Source organism: Lolium perenne, chromosome 3 (genome assembly GCF_019359855.2).
Source record: "Lolium perenne isolate Kyuss_39 chromosome 3, Kyuss_2.0, whole genome shotgun sequence".
Classification (NCBI taxonomy): Eukaryota; Viridiplantae; Streptophyta; class Magnoliopsida; order Poales; family Poaceae; genus Lolium; species Lolium perenne.
Window position 1 is genome coordinate 236495110 of NC_067246.2, and position 20658 is coordinate 236515767.

The 20658-nt window shown below is 44.6% G+C and overlaps 1 protein-coding gene across 1 annotated transcript; it reads left to right on the forward strand.

The window, feature by feature from the left end:
- Positions 1–13656: 13656 nt before the first annotated feature.
- On the forward strand, positions 13657–19526 carry LOC127343951 (phosphatidate cytidylyltransferase 1). The gene is made up of 12 exons (XM_051370170.2): positions 13657–13788; positions 14452–14543; positions 14967–15220; positions 15355–15506; positions 15974–16115; positions 16803–16959; positions 17035–17082; positions 17177–17263; positions 18733–18861; positions 18951–19007; positions 19100–19183; positions 19264–19526. The coding sequence occupies exons 2-12, from the start codon at positions 14466–14468 to the stop codon at positions 19351–19353; spliced, it is 1278 nt and encodes a 425-aa protein (XP_051226130.1). The 5' UTR covers positions 13657–13788; positions 14452–14465; the 3' UTR covers positions 19354–19526.
- The last annotated feature ends 1132 nt before the right edge of the window (positions 19527–20658 follow it).

Sequence of the window (20658 nt, forward strand, 5' to 3'; positions counted from 1 at the left end):
ATATCAATTAATGATATGTGAGCTTCAATGATGAGTATTGGTTTTGGGCCCAAGATATATCTTCGCGGTGCCATACCTTATCACTCATATATGGTGGCCTAGGCCACCGACCTTCTTGTGAAGAGTTGGTCTTAACTGGATCTTCATGATTTTTTTTAAATTTCATGTTCTTATGGGAATTGGCTCAATGTTTTGCTTTCTCTTGATTTGATCCTTACAAACTTGAGTTCATAGTACTGATAACCCACAAGTATAGGGGATCGCAACAGTCTTCGAGGGAAGTAAAACCCAAATTTATTGATTCGACACAAGGGGAGGTAAAGAATACTTATAAGCCTTAACAAGTGAGTTGTCAATTCAGCTGCACCTGGAAAAGCACTGGTAACAGGGGTGATGTGAAAGCAAAGATAATATGAGAGCAAAGAGTAACAGTAACACATCAGCAGTAGCAGTAATATGAGAGCAATGGCACTAGAAAATAGTTGATACTACTTCTAATGACATGTAGAACGAGTATATGATGATGAGAGATGGACCGGGGTTCCCAGCTATCTACACTAGTGGTAACTCTCCAATAACAAGTGTTGGGTAAACAAATTACAGTTGGGCAATTGATAGGATTGAAATAGCATTAAGACAGAACATCAAGTCTATTAATCATGTAGGCATGTTTTCCATATATAGTCATACGTGCTCGCAATGAGAAACTTGTACAACATCTTTTGTCCTACCAAATGCAAGGTGGCAGCCGGGCCTCTAGGGAATCTACTGGAAATTAAGGCACTCCTTTTAATAGAGCACCGGAGCAAAGCATTAACACTCCGTGAAAACATGTGATCCTCATATCTAAGCCTTCCCCTCCAGTTGTCCCAATTTCTGTCACTTTGGGGCCTTTGGTTCCGGACATAGACATGTGCATACAACTTGTAGATACAATCTAAGCAATAAGTATAGAGCTTAAATCTAAGATCATGCCACTCGGGCCCTAGTGTCAAGCATTAAACACAACAAGATTGCAGCAACAATAACTTCACAAACTTTATAGATAGACAATCATAACGTAACAATCCATCGGATCCCAACAAACACAACACCGATTACATCAGATGAATCTCAATCATGTAAGGCAGCTCATGAGATCATTGTATTGAAGTACATGGGAGGGAGAGTACCAACTAGCTACAGCTAGAACCCGTAGTCCATGGGGGAACTACTCATGGAGCATGGTGGAGGCGGTGGCGTTGATGGAGATGGCTTCCGGGGGCACTTCCCCGTCCCAGCAGGGTGCCGGAACAGAGACTTCTGTCCCCCGAAACGGAGTTTCGCGATGGCGGCGGCGCCCCTGGAGTCTTTCTGGAGTTTCGTCAATCGGTATCGAGGTTTTAGGTCACCAGGGCTTAAATAGGCGAAGAGTCAGAGTCGGAGGGGCCACGGGGGCTCCTCACACTAGGTCGGCGCGGCCAGGGTGGAGCCCACGCGGCCCTGTTGTGTGGGGCCCCCAGGGCACCCCTCTGGTCCCCCTCTGACTTTCTGGAAGGTTCCGGGAAAAATAAGATGTTGGGTCTTCGTTTCGTCGAATTCCGAGAATATTGCCCGGACAGCCTTTCTGGAACCAAAAACAACAGAAAACAGCAACTGGCCCTTCGGCATCTCGTTAATAGGTTAGTTCCGGAAAATGCATAAAAACATTATAAAGTGCAAGCAAAACATGTAAGTATTGTCATAAAACAAGCATGGAACATCAGAAATTATAGGTACGTTGGAGACGTATCAGCATCCCCAAGCTTAGTTCTTGCTCGTCCTCGAGTAGGTAAATGATAAAAATAGTAATTTCTGTAGTGACATGCTACTTACATAATCTTGATCATCCTATTATAAAGCATATGAGATGAATGCAGTGACTTAAGGCAATGATCTATATTTGCTAACAAATAGATAACATATAGCAAAACTTTTCATGAATATATAGTACTTTCAAGACAAGCATCAAAAGTCTTGCATAAGAGTTAACTCATAAAGCAATAAATTCAAAGTAAAGGCATGGAAGCAACACAGAGGAAGATTTAAGTTTCAGCAATTGCTTTCAACTTCAACATGCATACCTCATGGATAATTGTCAACACAAAGTAATATGATGAATGCAAATAAGCAAGTATGTAAGAATCAATGCACAGTTGACACAAGTGTTTGCTTCTAAGATGGAAGGAAGTAGGTAAACTGACTCAACATAAAGTAAAAGAATGGCCCTTCGCAGAGGGAAGCAGGGATTAAATCATGTGCTAGAGCTTTTTAAATTTTGAAATCATATAGAGAGTATAAAAGTAAAATTTTGAGAGGTGTTTGTTGTTGTCAACGGATGATAGTGGGCACTCTAACTACCTCATCAACCAGACTTTCAAGAGCAGCTTCCATGAAGGACGTTATCTCTACCAGTAAGGTAGATCATCCCTCTTCTCTTTTGTTTACACATGTATTTTAGTTTTATTTATGGTTGACACTCCTCCCAACCTTTTGCTTACACAAGCCATGGCTAACCGAATCCTCGGGTGCCTTCCAACATTCACATACCATGAAGGAGTGTCTATTTGCAAAATTAAGTTGCTTACTGATGAATCAGAGCAAAACATGTGAAGAGAATTATTAATGAAGGTTGATTAATTGGGGGCTGGGAACCCCGCACCAGCTCTTTTTGCAAAATTATTGGATAAGCGGATGAAGCCACTAGTCCATTATGAAAGTCCGTCAGGAGTAAATGACAAGATTGAAAGATAAACACCACATACTTCCTCATGAGCTATAAAACATCAACACAAATTGAGAAGCATTTTGAAGGTTTAAAGGTAGCACATGAAGTATTTGCTTGGAATGGCAGGAAATACCACATAGTAGGTAGATATGGTGGACACAAATGGCATAGTATTTGGCTCAAGGATTTGGATGCACGAGAAACATTTCCTCTCAGTACAAGGCTTTGGCTAGCAAGGTTGTTTGAAGCAAACACAAGTATGAACTGGTACAGTAAAACTTACATAAGAACATATTGCAAGCATTATAAAACTCTACATTGTCTTCCTTGTTGCTCAAACACTTTTACCAGAAAATATCTAGACCTTAAAGAGACCAATCATGCAAACCAATTTCAACAAGCTCTACGGTAGTTCTCCACTACTAGGTTTAAACTACATGATGCAAGAGCTTAATCATGATCTACTTGAGAGCTCAAAACAATTGCCAATTATCAAATTATCCAAGACAATATGAGGCATTTTCTTTTTCCAACCAAATAGCAATAAATGCAATAGCTTCCAACTTTTGTCATTGAACATTAAAAGTAAAACGAAAAACACAAGTGTTCATATGAAAAAGCGGAGCGTGTATCTCTCCCACACAAGGATTGCTAGGATCCGAATTTATTCAAACATAAACAAAAATAAAAACACACAGACGCTCCAAGTAAAGCACATATGATGTGACCGAATAAAAATATAGTTTCAATAGAAGAAACCTGATAAGTTGATGAAGAAGGGGATGCCTTGGGCATCCCCAAGCTTAGACGCTTGAGTCTTCTTGAAATATGCAGGTATGAACCACGGGGGCATCCCCAAGCTTAGGCTTTTCACTCTTCTTGATCATATATCATCCTCCTCTCTTGACCCTTGAAAACTTCCTTCACACCAAACTTCTCATAAACTTCATTAGAGGGGTTAGTACTAAAAAAACATTAATCCACTTTAGTCTTGTAGTGACACATTGCAAGAACTCAATAAAACATTAGCTACAGCTCTCCACGTCTAGAAAGCCTCACTTAAAGTCCACAAGAGACAATGCAAAAAACAGAGACAGAATCTGTCAAAACAGAATAGCCAGTAAACACGAATTTTTAAACGGTACTTCCGTTGCTCAAATCAGAAAACTCAAAACTAACGAAAGTTGCGTACATATCTGAGGAACGCGCACGTAAATTGGCCGTTTTTTCTGAGTTACCTACAGAGAGCCCTGCCCAGATTCGTGACAGATAGAAATCTGTTTCTGCGCAGAAATTCAAATCTAGTATCAACCTTCTATTAGAGACTTCACTTGGCACAACAATGCAATAAAATAAAGATAAGGAGAGGTTGCTACAGTAGTAACAACTTCCAAGACACAACAAAACAGTAGCAAAATAAAGACATGGGTTATCTCCCAAGAAGTGCTTTCTTTATAGCCATTAAGATGGGCTCAGCAAATTTTAATGATGCTCACATGGAAAATAGAAATTGAAGCAAAAGGAGCATCAAAAAGCAAATTCAAAACACATTTAAGTCTAACCCACTTCCTATGCATAGGAATCTTGTACACAAATAAATTCATGAAGAACAAAGTAACAAGCATAGCAAGATAAAACAAGAGTAACTTCAAAAGTTTCAGCATATAGAGAGGTGTTTTAGTACCATGCAAATTTCTACAACCATATTTTCCTCTCTCATAATAATTTTCAGTAGCTTCATGGATAAGCTCAACAATATAACTATCACATGCAGCATACTTTTCATGATCCATAGACACATAATTTTTTTCAAGCTCAAAAATAATATGATCAAAACTTTCAAACCCACTTTTATCAATAATATAACAAGATGATTGATCAATCTCAAAAGATATGGGACTCCTAGATAAAGTCAAGACTTCTCCAATCCCATTTTTATTAGTAGTACAATTAATATTATCAAGTAACATAGGACCATCATCTAGAGATTTATCATAAACATTTGCTAAGCAAAACTCTTTAGTACCATGCATTTCGACATCAGGCACAAACAAAGCATTATCATAAAATTTATCAAAATAGCATGGATTATCATAAATAACAGTAGCATAATTATTCTCACAAGTTTTACTCATAGGGAATATTTCAAGAGAATCCACAGGAACATAACATTCATCCTCTTTCGGTAAGCATGGAGGACAATCAAATAGTGTAAGAGATAAAGAGTTACTCTCATTAGAAGGTTGGCATGGGTAGCTAATCCATTCTTCCTCCTTTTGTTCATCACTCTCCTCTTCTTTTTCATCCAATGAGCTTTCAGGTTCATCAATTTCCTCCTCTTTTTCATCCAATGAGCTTTCAGGTTCATCAATTTCTTCTTCCACTGGTTCCTGCAAATTGTGAATGCATTCTTGTGCATTAATGAGTCTCTCGTTATAATCAATGATATAAGGATTATCACTGTAGCTTTCTATGCAAAAATTAAGGATAGAAGAGACATAATCTTTAAGGTCCTTACAAACAACACAAGTTTCATAATTTTTAGCAATGAAGGATTCTATCTCAGAGGCTCCCATAAATATGACAAATTGTTCTACCTCTTCGAACCCAAAATGAAGATAGCTATTCCAATTATAGTTCTTAATTAAAACTTCCTCACTAAAGCCACATTGAAATTTAAGATGTTTAGTATCCTGTTTAGAGCAACAGTTTATATCATGGCGTTTAAGCAAGATTTTAGCAATTGTATTCAGTTTTTCTATCACAGCACTCATAACTTTACCCGTTCTTGATTCTCTATAATTATTATATAATTCAATAAGCTCCAAATAGGTTGTGGGTTCTTCCATAGCAACAGTTTTTAATTTTTCGGTTTTTCAATTTTTTATGGATTTTTGGGTATATGAGAAAAGTAAAACAAAACAAAAACAAACTAAACAAAAGTAAACTAGGCAAAATAATACTAGACATAAATAAACTAGGCACAAATAAACTAGACAGAAGTAAACTAAGTAAAACAAAATAAAATAAAACAGAGAGAGAGGTGGAGTGTACTCCCCAGGTGAACTTATGAGTAGAGCTATGCCTCCCCGGCAACGGCGCCAGAAAATAGTCTTGATAACCCACAAGTATAGGGGATCGCAACAGTCTTCGAGGGAAGTAAAACCCAAATTTATTGATTCGACACAAGGGGAGGTAAAGAATACTTATAAGCCTTAACAACTGAGTTGTCAATTCAGCTGCACCTGGAAAAGCACTGGTAACAGGGGTGATGTGAAAGCAGCAGTAATATGAGAGCAGTAGTAACAGTAACACATCAGCAGTAGCAGTAATATGAGAGCAATGGCACCAGAAAATAGTTGATACTACTTCTAATGACATGTAGAACGAGTATATGATGATGAGAGATGGACCGGGGTTCCCAGCTATCTACACTAGTGGTAACTCTCCACTAACAAGTGTTGGGTGAACAAATTAAAGTTGGGCAATTGATAGGATTGAAATAGCATTAAGACAGAACATCAAGTCTATTAATCATGTAGGCATGTTTTCCATATATAGTCATACGTGCTCGCAATGAGAAACTTGTACAACATCTTTTGTCCTACCAGCCGGTGGCAGCCGGGCCTCTAGGGAATCTACTGGAAATTAAGGCACTCCTTTTAATAGAGCACCGGAGCAAAGCATTAACACTCCGTGAAAACATGTGATCCTCATATCTAAGCCTTCCCCTCCAGTTGTCCCAATTTCTGTCACTTTGGGGCCTTTGGTTCCGGACATAGACATGTGCATACAACTTGTAGATACAATCTAAGCAATAAGTATAGAGCTTAAATCTAAGATCATGCCACTCGGGCCCTAGTGACAAGCATTAAACACAACAAGATTGCAGCAACAATAACTTCACAAACTTTATAGATAGACAATCATAACGTAACAATCCATCGGATCCCAACAAACACAACACCGATTACATCAGATGAATCTCAATCATGTAAGGCAGCTCATGAGATTATTGTATTGAAGTACATGGGAGGGAGAGTACCAACTAGCTACAGCTAGAACCCGTAGTCCATGGGGGAACTACTCACGGAGCATGATGGAGGCGGTGGCGTTGATGGAGATGGCTTCCGGGGGCACTTCCCCGTCCCGGCAGGGTGTCGGAACAGAGACTTCTGTCCCCCGAAACGGAGTTTCGCGATGGCGGCGGCGCCCCTGGAGTCTTTCTGGAGTTTCGTCAATCGGTATCGAGGTTTTAGGTCACCAGGGCTTAAATAGGCGAAGAGTCGGAGTCGGAGGGGGCCACGGGGGCTCCTCACACTAGGCCGGCGCGGCCAGGGTGGAGCCCGCGCGGCCCTGTTGTGTGGGGCCCCCAGGGCACCCCTCTGGTCCCCCTCTGACTTTCTGGAAGGTTCCGGGAAAAATAAGATGTTGGGTCTTCGTTTCGTCGAATTCCGAGAATATTGCCCGAACAGCCTTTCTGGAACCAAAAACAACAGAAAACAACAACTGGCCCTTCGGCATCTCGTTAATAGGTTAGTTCCAGAAAATGCATAAAAACATTATAAAGTGCAAGCAAAACATGTAAGTATTGTCATAAAACAAGCATGGAACATCAGAAATTATAGGTACGTTGGAGACGTATCAAGTACCATACCTCTCTTAGTGTCCATCCTAAGCCTTTCTCACATCTATAACACATTCTATCTCTTGCACAAGCTCGTTTCAAAACATGCATATCTTTGACCATTTTGGCAAACTCATGTTTATCTTTGATCAAATTGCGTTAATATTAACAAGGGTGTTGTTTGAAAAAAAGGGGGGATTTTTTTCTAAAAAAAAAACAAAGCCCCAGTGTTCACTCAAAAAAAAACAAAAAATTCGGGGGCTGCCGACCCGGGCCTGGCCAGGCCGGTAGTACCGCCGGGGCCTGGCTGGTACTACCGCCGGCCTCGGGCCGGTACCTCCACCCAGGAGGGATCGATCCCCACGCACGACACACACCACGCACAGCGCCTCCCTCCACCTTTCGCTCCCAGCACAGCCGCCGCACCGCCGCCGGCTCGCCGGCCGCCCTCCGGCCGGATCGGCTCCGTGGGAGCCCTCCCCTACCTCCCCTCCTCCATGGCCTCTGGTATTGGCTCCTCTTTCCGCGTATTTTGGACGTATTTTAGGCTCATACTTGTGTTGCTTTTTGGTCCTACATGCTTAGATTTTTGGCTAAATCTTGCACTATGAGGTTGTATCTATTGTTGATCTATGTCCTCTAGTATGTAGCAACTTTTACCTCTAATGTGTGGCCAATTTTTTTTTATCATGCATGTGTATTTTGGGTCAAATACATTTTTTTTGGTTTTCCATAGAGATGAGCTTGTGCACTTATCCAATATGTCCCCCTACTCTGTCCGTCTATTTCACAGGTGCTAGTGGCTCTCGTTCGGTGAGACCACGGAAGAGGCGTGGGGTTCCGGCCGTTGAGGATGAGATTGTTGAACAAGATGAAGTGTTACCCCATGCCACTACTGCTCGTGGAGCTTCCTTGGCAAATAAAAAGAAAGGGAAGAAGGCTATTGAGTCTTATGGCAATGCCCGCCTTCATGCATACATGGATATTCGCGCCTCTAACCCCTACTTGGGGCCTCGGTCTTCTCGCACCCGCAACCGCACTTCTACACCGAGGTTCAAGAGCGCATTTTCAATGAAGTCTATCCTCCTACGGTAAAGGTGGTTGATCAACGGTATATCAACATTGACCATTTGAAGAAGGATGCATACTTTCATGAAGCTCTTGGGATTTGCGAGGAGTTTGGTTTGCTTCCCATTATGTCTTTCAAATGCAACTATGATCCTTACCTTGTGACTCAGTTCCTTGCCACGGTCTATTTTCATGAAGATAAGGCTCGCTCCATTACTTGGATGACTCGGGATAAGGTCCTCACTACCACTTGGAGCAACTTTGGACAGATTCTTGGCTATCCTATTCCAGAAAATTGTGAAGATGACCGTCATAGTGGTTGGAGGTTTCATGGGGACTCTAACGCAAGCATCAAGGATGTTCTTGAGCCACTCTATATGCCCGGTAAATGCAAGCTTGGGTTCATTTCCGGTCTTCAACCCGTTTATGATATCATGCTTCGCATCTACCGTGAGACCGTTGCCGTCAAAGTAGGTAACGTTGATGAGATTCATTCCTTTGTCATTGACTTGATGCTTCAAACACACCTCCGGAAGGGCAAGGGTGTGAAGATGGATGTCATGGATTGCCTATGGAATCAGATTTTTCTGCGTGTGGTGGAGAAGCGGTCTCCTGCCTTTGCTCCCTACATCATGAAGCTTATTTCTGAGGTGTGGCGACAGACATTTGATGGTGCAATTCTGGAACCGATTTCTCCCCTCACCAATCATCCTCGCAAGAATCTCCTTATCAAGGATCATAAGCTCTCCGCTTCTACCTCAGCCACAGCAGCTCCTTCAGCCACAGCAGCTCCCTCAGCCACAGCAGGTCCTTCAGACCCCTCCACTGCTCCTGCTCGCAGGATCGCTGGATTTGTTGCTCATATGGCCCTTGGGGGGCCTCCACGTGCGTCATCTTATGACCCTGACCTCGAGCCTTCTTGGTACACCAAGCTCAAGATCAAGGTAAAGAAGACCTTCTGCCTCCAGCTGGATATTCAGGAGCGTATGTATGACTCCTATGTGGCCGAGAAGAAAGCTCGGCGCCGTCAGAAGAGCATCATGACCAAGCTCGGTGTAGAAGTGTCTCCTCCAGGATCTGAAGAGACTATCCTTCCGAAGTCTCAGTGGATTTCTGCTCATAGCCAGTGGTCTGATGGTGAAGACGGTCCATCTTATGATGTCGACTCCGACATTGGCGGGGACTTCCTTGATCTCTAGGGACGATAGCATCGCTCTTCAACCTTTTTGGCATCTTGATGTCAAAGGGGGAGAAGAGTTCTATTAGGTTCGGGCTTTGCATGGGAAGTCACAAGCTTGCATTTTCTCTGACTCTTTATGCTTGTGACTTATGGTTATCTATTGTTGAGAACTTCTTATTAGGCTTTATGAACCTTATCTATGTGTGTGAGACATAGGGGCTATCTATTTATGTATGAGACATTATCTATCTAGCTATCTATGGTAAAGACTAAGTGGACTCCATGTGGTATGATCTCTAAACTCAACACTTGTCTTTACTCACATATGCCTGTCTCTTCTCAAGTGCAAGTGATGAACTTGTTTGCTACTCTTTATCTTTGCACTTGTTGGTTAATCTTATTTGCTTGAGTATTTTGATCCTAGAGTATGTGCTTCTTATTCAAATGCTAATTCTATTGGATGCACATGTCTAGGGGGAGCTTATTATATCGTCTTATAATTTCTTTGCTCAAATAATCAATTCTTATGCAAATCTTATGTTGTCATCAATAAACCAAAAAGGGGGAGATTGAAAGAACATATCTCCGTTATAAGTTGTTTTGGTGTTGATGACAATGATTTTATATGAGCATTTCGTTTTATAAGATTTGTAGGTTGTTGCATACCTGGAATGCCCAAAAGTTGAAGAGTGTGCAAGATATCATTTGATGAGTTGTGTATGGTTGTTTGTTGGAAGAAAGTATGAAAGAGGAAAGAAAGAGAAGAAAAGGAAAAGAAAATGGAGGAAGAAAAGAAAAGAGGAAGAAATAAAGGAAAGAAGAAAAAGGGGAAGAGAGAACAGGCCGGAGGCTTGGGCGGTACCGCCGGCCTGGCCATGGCCGGAGGCTCCGGCCTCGGCCTGGCCACGGCCGGAGGCTCCGGCCTTGGTACCGCCCAAGGTACCGGAAAATGGCCCGGCGCCTCAGTATAGAAGCCAGGGGGGTTGGAGCCCCAACGGTACCACGACCGGTACCCCGGCCGGTGGCTCCGGCCTCCCCCCTTCGGCCCGGCTCCTCCTGGCCACGTGGCCGCACTGCGCTCTCGACCAGGGCCGGTAGTACCGGCCCAATCTGGCCGGTACTACCGGTCAGTTCTCCAACGGCTCCTCCTGGCCACGTGGCCGCACTGCGCTCTCGACCAGGGCCGGTAGTACCGGCCCAACCTGGCCGGTACTACCGGTCAGTTCTCCAACGGCTCCAAACGGGTCGTTTCCGACAGGATATAAATAGGGCTTCTTCTCCAAAGTCTCTTTGAGCTCTTCTTCCCCAAAAATCCGAGACACCATTGTTGAGCTCCATTTTCTCTAGATCTCTCTACTCCTCCAACCAAACTTCACCATACTTGAGGATTTGGTAGAGGTGACCTAGATCTACTCTTCCACCAAAGGGATTTGTGTTTCATCAACATTCTTAGTGGATCTTTGTGAGGTGACCTCGAAGCTACTCTTCGTGTAAAGCTTCGTGGTTACATCTTGGGAGCCTCCAATTTGGTTGTGGATGTGTGCCCCAAGCTTCGTGTAAAGGTGCCGGTTGCGACCTCAAGGCAACCGCTTAGTGGAGCGTGGGCTAGGCCTTTGTGGCGTTGCTCACAGGAGAATAGGGTGAGCCTTCGTGGCGTTGGTTGGACTTCGTGTCGCCACACCCCTCCGAACGTAGACGTACCTTCTTGCAAAGGAAGGGAACTACGGGAATCATATCACCGTCTCTCCGTGTGCTCCACCTCGGTTACCTCTATCCTCTCACCGCCTTTACTATGTGTATCTTGTATTGTTGCTTGCTATCTTGTCATATAGGTGAATTAACTTAGTTGCATATCTAGAGAATTTACCTTTGTGTCAAGCCTAATTTGAAAAAGTATTAAAAATTGAGATTACACCTATTCACCCCCCTCTAGGTGTCATACGATCCTTTCAGCAGTGATACTCCCGACCAGCGTGTGCTGGTGCGCGCGCGCCGCCAACGCCTTCTTCTCCAGCTGCGCCGCCCTCCGTCCCTTCTGCTCCATCGTCGACATCTTCCGGCGCAGACAGTCTTGATGCCACTGATCTTCGGTCCAGCCTTCCGGCTTCTTCTTTGGAGCCGGCGCCTTCCGCTGCTTTGCGAAGGGCGCCTTCGCCCCTTTCGTCTCATTGCCCGGCGGTTTCTTGGCCACTTTCTTGGCCATTTTTTTGGGGGCTGTCAGCAGCTCCATGGATGGGGAGATGGTAGCGGCGGTGGGAGGAACAGAGTAGCGACGGCGGGAGGGAGAATGAATCAGCGGGATAGGAGGTCAAATGTGTTGGGAGGGCAGAAATGTGCGGCGGGAGAGGCGCGATGTGGCGGAAGAGGCGCGATTTGGCGGGAGAGGGGGACGAATTTTTCCTGTGCCGCTGACGCGTCGGGGCCACGTCTTCTCGCCTCGCTTTTCGTTGTGTCCGGTGTGCCCGGAGTGTCCCCTCTGTAGCGGGAACTGGCTCGGGGCGCCGAACACCGTATTGGCGGACAAAAAGATGCTTTGGGGGACAGGTCTGGGAATATTTTTTTGTCTGGCGCGTTCCAAATCCCTTTGGGGGATGGTTTGGGGGACGCGGCTGGAGATGCTCTAACAACATCGGATATTTGTCACGCGTCTGGTTTAGAGCATGTCTAGCAGAGCCCGTAAACACGTGAACTAAAAACTCGGAGTTCTATTCACCGAACTCGTGTTTACGGGTCGGAAAAACGTTGTCATAGAGCAGAACCCGTAAAACAAGAACCGAAAAGGTGAATTTGAAATGTCGTGGGGAAATTGGTCGATGATCATATATATAGATGGATTTGATGCTCCGATTGAGCATCAAAAGTTACATAATTCGATAAATTAAACCTAAATTACTTAGTACACCGGTGGGTGCTACTAATTTTAACCAAAATGCGGCCTAATGGCCTATGCGCGCGGCGGTGCCGGTGGTGGCGGAGCGTCGAGGCGGCCGACGGCATCGACGCTGGCGTCGAGGAGCTTCACTCCTCCTCGGCGTCAAGCTCGACTATCTCGAGCTTCACGCGGCGGACGCGCTCCTCCCGACGCACCGCCTTGTACTCGCGCACTTGGCGGATGGCGTCTGCCTCCTCCCGGCGGAAGCGGGTGTGGGCCTCCGCCGCGGAGATCGCCTTCGTCTGCGCGAGCATGGCGTCCTCCTCGTCGGAGCCGTGGACGTAGTCGCCCGCCGAGAACGTGGGCGACCGCGCGGGGACGAGCTCGTCGTTGTCGGAGCTGTCGGCGATGGGGGGCTGCGGTGCGCAACTGGAGCCGCCAGATGATGACCCCTCGCTGCCGTTGACGTACCTCGCCAGCTTCCCTAGGGGCGTGAGCCCCCAGTTCGTCTACCAGCGGTCGCTGCGCTTGCGCGCACCCTCCGACCGGTTCAACTTCCGGCGTTCCGCGTCGGTGTGGAACACGGGGGGACGCGACGGTGAGTCCCCGCCGCGCAATCCCGTGCCGCGGCCTGCTGAGCCACCACGGGAGCCCATCGCGCCGTTTATGAGGATGGAGGGGTGGCGGCACAGAGCTCGATTGCTCGCCGGAATATGTGTGAGGTGGCGGCGGACGGAAGTGGAAGCGGCGGAGGGGAGTAGGGTTTGGAAACCGAACTCCCCCTCTGCGGCCCATTTTAATACGGGGTGGCGCCCAGTTTTTCGGGGCCAGAACTCGTTATATTGGTCAGGCCGCGAGTTCGGCCGTCGCTGGAGTTTTCAGTTTCGGCATGTTTTCCAGGCAAGAGAAGAGACCCTGGGCCGGTTCCTACCATATGGGCATGGGCCCCTATCCGTAATGGGAAGTGGTGGTACTGCGTCGTTGTACTTTGGTCTTTGAATGCCTTCCTTCCATCCATTTTTATTCCATTCTCCCCACCCCGAGCGAGCCTAGCGAGCTCTGCTCTGCTCTGCCCTGTATAAAGAAGGCGGCAAAGCAATCCAAGCAACTGGGATCCACCAAGTCCACAACGGCACAACCCCCCCCCCCCCCCCCCCCCACTCTCCCTCTGTCCCCTCCTCAAACCCCGCCTCCCTTCCGCCGCCGCCGCCGCCGCCGGGACGACCTAGGGTTCCGGCGAGCTCGGGGCCTCGCCGGCGCCACCGCGCCTCCCTTCCCGAGGACCCCGCTTCCCGGTGAGCGCACCCGCCCCTGCCTGCGTTCCCCTCCCTGCTAGGTGGGATTTATGCTCTTCCCTTCCACTCTACGGCGGGTCCTGGTTCCCGTTCTGTGCGGGCGGATCCATGCCTGGCGCGGGGTTCGAATTCGGTGCTGCGAGCTTAGTGCTCGGCTGGGGATAAATATTTAAAAAAAAAATTCGGGGGAATATGTGCTGGCTAGCTTTTCTAGCTGGCCACGGGAACAGATTCTTAGCCTTTGAGGGATGCTCAGATTATTAATTCATCCGATTGGTCGATAAACTGCAGTATAGCTGCACATGAGCGAGGTTGCCACGCACCAATCAACGAGAGCGATGTGTTTGTTTATTGTGTGGACCTTGGATGATTAGTCTCGTTGATGTGGGGGCGCTTGCCTGCCGTGACACACCAAGGAACCCTGCCTGGTTGGCTGGTCTGCAGCCAGTTTCCACACTGTCCACAAATACTGGGTTTCCTGGTTGGGTTTGCTCTTCTGGGCCGTCACCGGTTTATCGTTGGAATTGAGTTCCACCACACTGTCCTCTCCTCCGTTTAGTGACAGTTTGTCCTCTATGTCTTACTTACTACATGCTATTGTTTACAGTTTGGTTTTGTGATTCAATCTGCTCTAACCAACCGACTTTTATCACGTCTTTACAGATTTGGTAGCAGCGATGCAAAAGGACGCAAGCTCCAGCGATGTTTCTGCTTCTCATGTAGGGCGTGTAAGGCAACGAAGACGCAATAGTGAGGTTAGAGATATGTCCTGATCGTACTCTTTTTTTGTTTTCGAATTTTGTTCCGTGCATGTCTGGCTTACTTTCTGTGTTCCGCAATTGGACAAGCTCTTTATTTTCTCAGTATGTGTCGCATTCACGCCTTCTTGCAAATTTGTTTATTAATGTTATGGCTATGCTGCTACAAACATCTTCAAGCTACACTGAAAAAAACTTCCTCCACTTTCTTGAAAAAGTGTCTCCTGCACTGCTATTACTCACTTAGTTACCTTGTTTACCAGTCGTTTCATTTAATTTCCAAAAAAGTGTCTGCATAAAAAAAAGATTATGTACTGCTGTTACTCAGTTACCTTGTTTACCAGTCCTTCATCTAATTTGTTGATAACAGAGTGTTTTTTTAAGTATCTCTTTTGGAGCTAATCTTATATGTTTCTTCAGATTTCGGCAGATGGGAATAAAGCCAATGGACCCGCTTTGCTTGTCAGCGATCAGAATAAATACAAGTCCATGCTTATCCGGACATATTCTACTTTGTGGATGATTGCAGGCTTTGTGTTTGTAATTTATATGGGCCATCTCTATGTCTGGGCCATGGTGGTTGTGATTCAAATATTCATGGCAACAGAGCTTTTTAACCTACTCAGAAGATCCAGTGAAGAGAAACAACTGCCAGGGTTCAGGCTGCTGAATTGGTAGGTTCTAGGCCATTCTGATTCTGCTATTGTTTTGAACCGGAAAATTGTCAAGAAATTAGCCCCCTTTAATGTAATATATTTCAGAAAATTGCATATAATTTGTGTGAGTAAGCCTTATCATTTCTTTGCAGGCACTTCTTCTTCACGGCAATGTTGTTTACTTATGGCCGCTTTCTTAGTCGGGAGCTTGTTAACACAGTAACTTCAGATCACTTGTTGTTTAAGCTCGTCAGCGGCCTAATCAAGTATCAGATGTTTATTTGCTATTTTCTTTATACTGCCGGTAAGGCTCAGTATATTTTGCTATGTGCAGTAAATAATGTCTATTAGCGATGATTCATTAAAAAACTTCATCTTGCATTAAGAATATTTCTGAGTTATTACATGATACTATAGTGGAATTATTTTATTAATTGAACTATTCACTTGAACTTCTATAGTGGAATTGTTTTATTTGTTGAACTGCTAGAACTAAATATTGGAGGAATGGAGGTTCTACATTATCTTACCTATTCTGGGTGCGCATTAGGGGTTTTCATATGTCAAGAATTAAAAGTTTGTGTAACGCAGGCCTGCCAAGTAATCTGAACAACACGGTGATTTGCAAAAGCTTGGTTTCTTTAATTTTTCTAATGTGCTTGGTTGCATGAGCTTCTCTTAGATATATTGCTTCCTCTCGCAACCTGCTTATCTTGTTAATTTCTAGTTCATATCTTGCAATAGAAGTAATATATAATTCCCATGATCCAGGATTTGTATGGTTTATTTTGACTCTGAAGAAGAAGACATACAATTATCAGTTCAAACAGTATGCCTGGACACACATGATTCTTTTGACGGTTTTTGCGCAGTCTTCTTTCACTGTGGCAAATATATTTGAAGGGATGTTCTGGTAGGCCATATATGTACCCTGTCAGAGTACTTTTGTTTGCAATGTTGACTTACTTAACTGAAATGTTTGGGTATTTTTATGCAGTTATGACTTTTAACTTGTATTTATTCGGTATTGTTTAGAGATTCAGAATTCTTGCCTAAATAACACCTAAAGTTGTTGAACTAACTTCAAGATGCGTAATTTTTTTACAGCTGTAAAAAATAGTTTTGTCATGAAATCCTGAACCTCCTGAAGTTAATAGGACTTTCCCATGCTGCCACCCTATGTGCCTTCACAAAATCTGTAGCCTACTGTTCTTACTTTACCTGCAGTGGTAACATCACTATGTTGTCCATGTTGACCTTTTTGAGTAGGAATTTGTGTTTGTATCTGGACCCACCACTTCAACATTGAGGTCTCCACCAGAAAGATAAAATAAAAAGGGAAAAAAAAACATAGGATAGGAGTGCTGGTTTTGAGTAGGAATCAGTTTTTGTGTCTGGCTATTTCCATCTGCACTTATCTATTATTATGGGACCTAGAATTTTGATTTTTGTGCTTAAGTTAAGCTGCTTTATATAGTACGAATTGCTCAATAAACTGCCCAATTGGGTTCTATGCATGCTAATTAAGCGAGTTATTATTGATATTTCAGCCTGTGCATTTCACAAGCTCCATACATATTCAATGCTATGCTTTGCGCAGGTTTCTTCTTCCCGCTTCGCTCATTGTGATTAATGACATTGCTGCGTATTTATTTGGGTTTTTTCTCGGGAGAACACCATTGATCAAGTTATCTCCAAAGAAAACATGGGAAGGTTTTATTGGTGCATCAGTGACAACTATAGTCTCTGCTTTTCTGGTGAGATGAAAGCCCTGGTTAATATACTTTAGATGTTATTATTAGCATGCTTCACCTGTTCCCTTTTTTTGGCAGTTAGCAAATGTAATGGGTCATTTCCCATGGTTGACGTGTCCAAGAAAGGTGACTTATTATGTCTTTCAGAATGTGACAGTTGTACCTGTGAATCACTAGGCTGTTGAATTTGTTCTTAAATTTATTATGGAAATATTTGCAGGACCTGTCAACAGGGTGGCTTCATTGTGATCCTGCTCCGATGTTCAAGCCAGAGCATTACTTTTTGGGCGACTGGGTGCCACAGTGGGTAAGAGCATCCTCTTCAAATTGTTACTTATACCAATTTTTATCTACTATAGGCTTGTCTGCTCGCGTGCTTACAAAGTTCATTACCATAAAGCTCAACATAGGATTACCACCCTTCGCTCCCACTGATGCCCCCACCTAAGTCAGTTTACTTTGCTTTGATCCTACGTGGTCAGTGTGAGGTTTGACATGCAAGTTTATTTCTGATGATATATCAACCAATTAGCAAATAACCAGAAAGATATGGTGGGCCCACATGTTACTTTGAAACTTCCTCCTTCCATTTCTTTCTTTCTCCATTCCTCTTTCTTCCTGCTTCCCTCCTTCAGGATCCCACCTTGCTTTGCTGCTCCCAAACACTGTCCAGGTCATTCCCAGTGTGGAAGAATCTGGCATCAGTTCTGCTGTCACCTTTGGCTAGACGCTGCACCTCCTTCTTTCTTCTCTTCCTCTGCTGTAGACATGCTTTTTTCCTTTGGTAATTCCAGCTTTTCTATTTTGGGAGAAAGGTGGGCTATATGGGAATCCACATCAGTTGTGAGCAGGTTTGGGGTGAGTTGTCGACCATAGGCATCTTTGACAGTGGCCACAAACTAGTTTCAGTAGTGTATTCTCATGGTTGCCAACAGGAAAGTGGGCCCATTGGCACTGGTGATGCATTCGTTTGTTCGCGGCAGTGGTGTTAGGGAGAGAGGGAGAGAAGAAAGAAAGGATATTGTGGACAGTAGCAGCAAGTTCAGGAGGATCAGCAGCAGCCAGTCATGTGCAGAGCACGCCGGCAGTGGCGCCAAGAAAGAATCTTGACCTGTCCAGATAGAGTATACTCTCTCAGGACTTATGGCTCAGGACTTATGGATAGTTGGTGTCCAAGCCATGTTTGTCTCAGTCTTGTGTTAGCTGTAGAGCACGAGTCGTGTTGTTAGTATTCTATGGCAGGGACTTCTCTAGATAATTAGAGAGGGTTCACTTGGTGTTAGACAAGAAAAAATTAAGTCTGTCTCCCTCTTCTAGTACCCTAATTCCCTTCAGGCCATGTCATCTCTCCATCCTCTGCACAGCAATCATCCTGAACCAAGGTTCACGGCAGGGGACTTGTTGTGTATGCTGATGTGTCTCACAAGTGGCATCCACAGGAGCGTTATATGTATGTGCCATGTTTGCTCAAACCACGGAGTTTTGCGTAAGGTCAAACCTTGTATTGAATGTCGAGACGTTTATCCCCTTTCCGATCCTGGAAAGGTTAAACAACCACAACCACATCGTGTGTATGTGATCAAGCGCTCAATTGAAGCAACATGCTATTTTCTTCTAATTACATACCAATAAAATCCCTCTCCTCTTTGGTGTATTAATACAACTTGACAAATCTACTTATTTTAGTTTATTGTCTTTACATTGGGTTTGTATCATGTTTCCCGAAGTTTTGGAATTCAATGCTTGTGAATTTAATCTGTACTTTTCTCCTGGCAGTTTCCATGGAAAGAAGTTTTCCTTTTACCCGTGCAGTGGCATGCTTTAGCCCTTGGTTTGTTTGCATCGATAATAGCTCCATTTGGAGGATTTTTCGCAAGTGGCTTCAAGAGGGCTTTTAAAATAAAGGTACATACTGCTTTGTTATTTTTCCATCTTTCAGGAATATTGAAGTATTGACTATACTGTTTCATTCCATATATGTACGAATTTTATAGGATTTTGGTGACAGTATACCTGGGCATGGTGGAATCACTGATCGAATGGATTGTCAAGTAAGTTGAACCTGAAGGAACTTCTTTATGATTCAATATTCTGGCCTGTGTAGTTTAGCTGAATTTTTTTATGTTGCCGTGCATTTTCGCAGATGGTTATGGCAGTTTTTGCATACATATATCTCCAATCATTTATCTCGCCCCACAATTTCTCTGTTGATGCAATCTTGGATCAGGTCAGTGTTGTGTCTTGTTTCCATATGCTCTTATCATCCTTGGTGATTCTCATCCATCACCTATACTTTTGTCCATCCAGATTCTAAGAAACCTAAGCTACGAGGAGCAGAAATCCTTATACCAGCAACTTGGGGAGATGATCCTTGAAAGGCAATTTATTCAAAGCTGAGAAGTTTCTTGCTTATAAAGCACAACCCAACGATGTGTGTGGTTCATTATGTAGCTCTAGCTTCATGTACAGCATCATAGCTCCACTGTACCGTGATAGAGTGATATGTCCTTATCCAAACCGTTGTACAGAATGGAGTGTGGATGGGGTTTAGGTTCGTGATTTGCTCTCCAGTTATCCTCTGTACCGATTCCCTCATTTTCAGTTAGCATCTGTGATCTTGTAAAAATGGAGCTGGACAAGCTTATCCGTGTATATGACTTGGCTGGCCTCGCGTCAAATATTTGGGGTATGCGAGAAAACAGGGCAATCAGGTTTCCGTTTTGTACCTTATTTGTTGATATGATTCTGTCATAATCCTTTTCGTAGCATGCTAGTGTTCACTTGTATGAGAAGAGTAAAGTTTGATCTGACTCAAGTTAAAGGAAGAGCTGGATAACTTTTTTTTTTTTTTTTTTTTTTGAACAAGAACGGCCTCGAAAGGCCTGGAAGCATTAATTAAAAGCGGTGGGTACAGAAATTACAGCAATGCCCTTTTACATCTCTAGCCCTAAAAAACCTGAAATTTGAAGAAAATACATTGCACTTTACAGAAAGGACCCTAGCAAGAAATCTGGAAAAGCAATCAGGTGCTCGGTCCCCTTCTCCACCGGTCGCCGGCGACCTCGAGGCGCAAGACGTCGAGGTCAGAGAGGAAGTAGCTCGGGGCGCTCTCCAATCCGACGAAGAACTACCACCGATGGCCATGTCAACACCACCGGGGACGAACCACTTGGGGGTGTAGCCACGGCGAGCTCCGACGCTGTGTAGCAGAGGGCCTCCAGAGGAGGTTGGGCTTCTGGTCGAGGGCCGCCCTTCGGCCATCGAACACGGGGGCGAGGCATCGATGCCAGCAAATGTCCCCCAAGGAAGAACTCGCCAGACAGCACGGCAGCGCAACAGCATGCCAAGATCAACCAAAGCTTCCAAATAGCACCACCGAGGCATTTTATTGCAGCAAGAAGGGGTGGGGAAAACAAGAGCAAGACCAGCCAAGAACAGATCTCGCCATGGACGCGGCAGCAAGGTGGTAGCATGAGATCCACCGATGCTTTTCTCAGTTCCAAGAATCAGAGATTGAAGAACAAGAGAAATAGCATCACCAGATCCGGATCTGCCCACCTTTTTATTCGCCGGGGAGAAGCTACAAACTATAGAACCTAAAACTAGAAGAAGCCAGACCTCTCTCCCACCCACCGTCAGCCACCATGGCCGCCGGCGGCGAGGGGGAGAGAGGCCGGCGGGAGGAGCAAGGAGAGAAAGGCT

Bases quoted from the DNA above. Each gene is read 5' to 3' on its own strand.
- LOC127343951 (XM_051370170.2), top strand. From the start codon at position 14,466: ATGCAAAAGGACGCAAGCTCCAGCGATGTTTCTGCTTCTCATGTAGGG. The intron at 15,507-15,973 runs GTAAGGCTCAGT...CCCATGATCCAG, and splicing joins CTATTTTCTTTATACTGCCG to GATTTGTATGGTTTATTTTG. The intron at 19,184-19,263 runs GTCAGTGTTGTG...TTGTCCATCCAG, and splicing joins TTGATGCAATCTTGGATCAG to ATTCTAAGAAACCTAAGCTA.